Source organism: Cucurbita pepo, chromosome LG01 (genome assembly GCF_002806865.2).
Source record: "Cucurbita pepo subsp. pepo cultivar mu-cu-16 chromosome LG01, ASM280686v2, whole genome shotgun sequence".
Lineage (NCBI taxonomy): Eukaryota > Viridiplantae > Streptophyta > Magnoliopsida > Cucurbitales > Cucurbitaceae > Cucurbita > Cucurbita pepo.
In genome coordinates, this window is record NC_036638.1 from 8,306,619 (window position 1) to 8,313,452 (window position 6,834).

The 6,834-nt window shown below is 34.3% G+C and overlaps 1 protein-coding gene across 1 annotated transcript in view; it reads right to left on the minus strand.

Annotated features, from left to right (window-relative positions):
* Positions 1 to 500: 500 nt before the first annotated feature.
* LOC111776232 (importin-9) overlaps positions 501 to 6,834 on the minus strand; it is a gene marked incomplete in the record, with an annotated part of 21,770 nt that continues 15,436 nt past the window's right edge. Inside the window, 9 exon segments of the mRNA XM_023655631.1 lie at positions 501 to 1,336; positions 1,437 to 1,517; positions 1,611 to 1,664; positions 1,811 to 1,939; positions 2,039 to 2,101; positions 3,354 to 3,431; positions 3,511 to 3,623; positions 4,097 to 4,211; positions 5,430 to 5,619. Coding sequence (XP_023511399.1) covers positions 1,286 to 1,336; positions 1,437 to 1,517; positions 1,611 to 1,664; positions 1,811 to 1,939; positions 2,039 to 2,101; positions 3,354 to 3,431; positions 3,511 to 3,623; positions 4,097 to 4,211; positions 5,430 to 5,619 — 874 coding nt within the window.

Consider the following 6,834-nt stretch of genomic DNA (forward strand, 5'->3'; position numbering starts at 1 on the left):
TAGATGTAGAAGCTCAACTGAATGATAAAAGTTTCAATAATGAAAGCCCAATTTAGATTCTAAGAGCAAATATTGCTGAAGAAGCCTTCATAATTGGTCAATCCATAATCCTCTTCAATCACACTCCCTTATCCAAGCTAACTAGAATCGTCAAAGCTTGTTAATGCTTAATGTTCTTGTTTGGGCCTAACACAAGATCACGGCCGTGCAGCATCCTTATCTCCAACTTGTATGAGTTGTGGGTTTGACTTCAAAACTATCCCTTGTTTATAATAGAATCTAAATGTATTCAAATATAAAGAATATCAGAACTACAAGATAAACCAAGTGTTTCAAGGTAATAGGACCTTTCCTTCTTGAGATCATTCTCAAGCCCTAATTCACTCACCAAAATAATGTCTAATTTCTCTCTTCCTCGCCTCCTCTATTTATAACCACACACCCTAACAGCTTTCGTATATAAGTATTAATATACCCTTTATATCCTTATAATACCCTAATAACCGAATAACATTCTGTTTATCTCATTAACTTGCAAGAAATCCAACTCGATGTTCAAACAACCCATACTAATGAGCAAGTCATCAAGAACAAAAATATTCCTCAAATATTCAATCAGCAGCCGAACCTTTCTCTATTTTTACACATAGTAAAAGTTTATAATAGTTACATATATCTTCTTCATCTAGAAAACATAAGCTAACAAGGAGCTAACAATTATACAACTAAAAAGAATGATCGAATACTCCAGAAAAGACCTAATATACAACACTCAACGAATTTTTTGGTTCTCGCTCCTGTGATTGGGGGCAAGGGGATATCAGCAAGGAGGGAAGCTGAAAAATTGACAAGCTGGAATTTGAGCATCAATTAGAAAGCCAACGACACACCTGAGAAATGGCAAACTCCTCGTCCACAGTGACTAGCACTTGAACAGCCTTTTGACAAACTTGGAACAGACTCTGCGATAGTGTGGTAAAAACATCACCTTTCTATAAGGTCAGTAAAACAGACCAAAGCAGTAAAACTAGTTGTAATGTGTGGGTTCTCTATACTGCATAACTTACATGAAGGAAACTTTAAAAAAGAAAATAACCAAACTGATGAGGCTGACATTCACATGGAAGTCCCTCCCCCTCTCCCACCTCCACAACCAATACCATCATCAATAAAAGAACCCCAAGAAGAAAGGGGGCGTGCCGGCAAGAGGGAATGCAAAACTGATTCTTGTATTTGGAATTGGATAGCAATTAACAACCCGAAAAAATCACCAGTGGTTAGATACTCAGCGACTTAGTACCATTTGGATAGCATTCTGTTGAGGCTGGGACAGACTCTGCAGTAGCAAGGGTAAAATATTGTGTTCAATTAAAAAAACCAAAGCAGCAACTACTACTGTAAAAGGTTCCAAACTGATTGACTTGTATAAAGAAAACCTTGAAGAGATTATCAAAGTTCTGTCTGTCATTCTGATACAAGTTCATAAAAAAGTCCACCAGATATTTTGCCAAATTAATCTGCAAAAGTGAGGAAAAAGAACTGAAACTGCAGACAAGATAATCATAATCTTTTACTACATTACGTTGACATGTAGGCAGTAGATTTAATACCTGATTAAGAGGATCAGATACAGTAAGTAGGTCATCTTCATACTCATCACCTTCCTGTACATATATAAGCATTTGATAAATAAACTAATAATATTAAAATCAATTGAAATGTTAATAGAAAATAATAGTAACCAAACCAAACTAGAAGTACACATTAAGAAAATCCTGGAAAGATCAAACTCATTATGTTTTGAACATACCTCATCGTATACTTTTGCCATCTCTTGAAGATAATCATGGGTGTGTCTGCCGAGTGATGCAGCATTGACAAGAAGCAGGTTTTCGTCACTTGAAACACCATCTGCCTCAGCATCCTCCCATTCGCTATCCTGCAATTGAATTTCCAATTGTCAAAGTTCACTATGATAATTTGGACATCAAAGTTCACTAGGATAATTTGAACAGAGACAGAATGCTAGGATGTGTACCTGATCATCAACCAATACTTGTTCACGGATTTCAATTAGTGCATCAGCCAATAAAGAAAATATCTGCAATCATTAAAATTAGAGGAAAACATAAAATAAGCTCTCTCAATTTTTGCTGAAAACATCACCTAATTCCATCCAGATAATCTTTGATAAGGAAAGAAAGAAACGTGGATCAGATTGGGGATCTGGGAATATCTAAGCAAATCTTCTAATAGGAATGGACCTGACCTGCTATAATTCACCTATATGACGAGGAGAAAAAGGTGGATCTATGGAAATGGCTTCTTTCCTTTTCTTTTGTTGCAGTGATACTGGAGAACTCCCTATTTCAATCGATTACTTCCAGCATCCCAGACTATAACTTTTCCTTGTTTAAAGTTCCGGTCAAGATTGCTAGGACGTTGACAGAGGTGATTAGAGAGCATAGTCAAATGGAAGTGAGCTGCCCCTCTCTACTTCTTTCGGTGGTTTGGAATGGAAAACTTTAGATGAGTTCAAATCACTATAAAGATGTTCTCACATAGATTCAATCCAACCATCTATGCCAGGAGGAGCACCGGCTGTGCAGAAGACCACAAATTCGAATCCCCACAGTGACAAGGGTATTTTGTCAAGGACCATGTGAATCACATCCTAATTAGTGAACCCTAGGTGAGCGAATACATGAATTGAGCCCATCAAATGAATTAAATACCAAAAAGATTCCCAAGCTTTCAACTTATTTTCAAAGACGAATCATTCCCAACCAAAGTTCTCACAAGGCTCCCATGATAGCTAACGCAAGATCAAATGACCAGAGCTTTAGTATTGAAGCCCAAACGGCAAAATTTGGGATCCAAGAATTTTGCGGAAACATAACCTGCTTCCCTACATTCCAGATGAGAGGTTGAAGAATGGTAGGTTAGGCCCTAGCAATATTTCAAGTTGGTCCAAAGACGGTAGGAGAATCTTTAACGACCAAGCTCTTGAGTACAGCGTATTGAGGCCCCTAAGTCAAATTTTGGATACAAGTATTTTGGGGAAGCATAACCTGTTTCCCAACTGACATTTTCTTCTCTGATTACAATATAGAGAATTATATAGTTCTAAGTGTACCCTTTTTTTTGTTGTAACAATGTATACTCATATGACCTCTTGTGCTCCTTTCATGTTAATAAAGGCTTCGTTATTTTTATCTAGATAAATCAGTTCGATATTAATAGTAAACCAGAAAATATCTTTGCATCTATCATACCATTATCACCAATTCTGACATGCTACAACCACCCATAATCAATCTCAAATTTTAAAATGATTTCAGGTATCCAATTACCTTCACTGGAAGTGGAATCACTGTCCACTGATCCAGAGCTAATTTTCCTTTTGATCGAGTGGTTATCCCTGCAGAAACCTTCATGTGGAAGAAAGTGAATGATTAATTTGCGTTAAAAGTATGATTCAACAGCCTAACATCAAATGCACAACCAAACCTTAGTAAGTTGTACTTGAACACTCATTTGTGCTAAGTGAGGATTTTGTATTGACAGCAACAGTGCCAATGCACTAGTAGTGACTTTTATTTGATAAGCACCCTGAATCTCCCCTGCAACCATTTGGCGTGGATATGAAAACAAATTATCTATTCCTTAATAATCCAAATTCTGAGATATATTAACATGGGTATACTTGATAAGATAATATTTTACAATCATCTAGAAAAGAATCGATGTAAATTTATTAGATAAATGCAATAAGTAGTTATTTGTCTGACACTCGATGCAGCTAGAAGTATAGTGTCTTATGCATCAATATCTCAAATCTGATTTTGTACAAAGGGTTACAGAATTTATGCAATATGGGGAGTTAAAAACCATGCAGACATATGAAGTTAGGCACCAAAATGTACGGAAAATTAAGAAGAGCAAGCTATATACTAAATGAACATGTCAGCTTAGATGTGCAGAAAAGAAAAAATTAGGATAAAGGAATAAAGGGCTAATGTCACAGACGGACAGAAGTTGGAAGTTCAGATACAAAATTTTCTCCTTTCTTGAAAGCAGTGGCAGAAAGACAAACCTTGCAACTTCGTCCATTCTGACATCAAATAAACAAATGCATTATCATGGCCTTCAGCAGGTATTGAAACTAGCAAATCAATAAGCTGTTGAATATTAGGGGCACTCATGTGAACCTGAATTTTCAAATTGAAAAATATGCAATTAATAGACAGTAAAATATACAATCTACATCAATATAAAACCAAAAGGAGTACATCGAAATTAAAGGATGCATTCGTACCACTGGGTATCTACAATTTCAATATTTTTCAGTTTACAAGAATGCTCTAGATAGAATCCTGGGTAAATTTTAACAAAAGTAAAATCTTGCTTCAAAGTATTAATTTTCTTTAAGCTCCAAATGAAATTATTTCATAGCCAAATAACATCCCAACTTAGTACTAATTGATAACTTTAACAGCATAAGTTATTTCATCTCCCCTAGTAAAAATTAGCAAGAATAGCTTGAATGAATGGATCAATCTGATTAAGGTTTACAAGTCAAGGACATTATTACACAAGCTATAGGGAAAGTCATGTTCAAGTAAGATCGTAAAACTACAACCTTTATAGTAAAAATGAATATACGAACATTTAAAAAATATATAATAACTAATTTCATAAAAATAATTTCCAATGAAAATAAAATTCAAAAACATTTGGCCAATAACTTCAAGAATTATATAAATTGAAATATTTAATCGTTGTACCCCTACATCACTTTTCAACTTTAGAGATTTCAGTCGGAATTTTAATGAGTACAATTGGTTAAGAAAATTGGAATATTATCATCCTTATTTCTCAAAATTGTACAATTTTGTTAAAGAATACATCCAGCTACTACTGACGGCTACAAGAAGATAAAAGCTTAAGAAAAAAATATCTAGTGCATTAAATTTGCAGTTCTAATTTCACAAATTTGAGTGGAATCAACCCAAACTCAATTTGCTTGTTTAGGGCATCAAGAACTTTTTCCCCAACTAGAAGGTTTGAGTTCCCACCCAATGTTATATTTTAAAAAAAAAAAAAAAGAAGAAGAAGAGTTACAAAATTGAATGAAGTTTATAATAAATTTCTTTACTTGCCAAAAACAAAAAGTCTGAAAGCTAGAATNTTTTTTTTTTTTTAATTTTCAAAAGAAATGGAAATCATAACACTTAAAAGTGTTTTGATCTCAAAGCTCTCATGTTAACACGAAAAATTCCCAAGGATGATTAAAATAAAAAAAATTGCTTAAGATTATTGATAATATTTAGAAAATGTGAGAGCCCCACATATTGATCAACTAATAATCAGAAAAGAAAAAGGGAAAAGAAAACTGACTAAACGTTTTTTCACTCAAGGACAATTACCAATCGAGCAAAAATAAGTATCAACGAGCCTCGCACTCCTGCAATTTGAACAGATTGCATTCGCCTAACCAGTGCAGCAACCAGGTCAGGAAGATGTTGGGCCATTTGCGATGGAAGATGCAATATCAATTGCAGGATAAAACTTCCAACTAAAAAAGATCCAGAACTTTCCATCTTAGGATCTAATAGCCTGCAATCATATTTGGATGCATCCATCAGAAGTTTCTTATTATTCAGCAAGCATAGTTTAAATGTACACAACTTAAAATGGAGTCCTAAAGCCCTTACAAAATTGAAATACAGGGCTAAATAAATATTCAATTTCTATCTTCTCTTGAAGATGGATATTTTGGATTAGGATGTTTTAATAGAACTATTTATGACACTAAAACATGAAGCTTAAATTAATAACGTGAATATTTTGAAGTACAGAATCCCATCAAGTTCAGAAAAAAAAAACTCGGTACAAAGACTTGGAGCACCAAAGAGAAGCAATAAATCTGGCCCCTTCAAATATATTCTTGCCCTTTATCTTTNAAAAAAAAAAAAAAAAAAAAAAAAAAAAAAAAAAAAAAAAAAAAAAAAAGTTATTTCTTTCCAACTATATTTCTCATAGATCGAAATTGAAAGGTTTTTGTGTTTTCCCAAGATTTTTCCTGACTCTTTATTCCTCCAAAAACCATTACAATTTGTTGCAACTCTCGTTATTGACTTTGCAAAAATCTATCTAACTTTCAGGAGATTCAAGACTTTGATTTTATTCCTTGGTTTTGCACTAACTTAACTCAATCTGGTAGAAGACATGCTATTGTTTTATTCCTTGGTTTTTCACAATACACACCAGTCTCAATAGGAGTCCACCTTCAACACCTGCTTTATCAAATTTTCCTCCACCATATCTTCCTTTCCTGCTCATTTTCTAACAAGGAATTTGACTGAGAAACTGTTTTCAAGGTCTATACCTTATTATCCTCCCTATTTCTTGGCCTACAAGAGGTAAACCTTCCAAAATACTTCTGTATTCTTATATTTCTTTATTGGACAGGTTCCTCAGAATAATTCATCAAGACTGAAATTCCTCATTAAAAAACCCCACTAACTAAACAAAATAAAATTAAGATATTACAAGAGTAACCCCTCTGCTGCCATCATTCGTGATTTTTTTAAATAGTATCATTCTTGAATTATTAATTGGCTTAGGACATCTCGCTAGCACAACTTAAATGTTTAATGGTCGAGGTTTAATACCCCACCCCAACATGTTCTTAAACTCAAAAAATTGGCTCAAGACAACTCCAATGATTAGAAACAAGGACGACAGAGAGTATCCTTGTTGTAGCCTTCGAGTAGTTAAAGTATTCCTCTTGATCTACCTTTCAGGGTGGGGGGGGGGGGGAACCAAGAA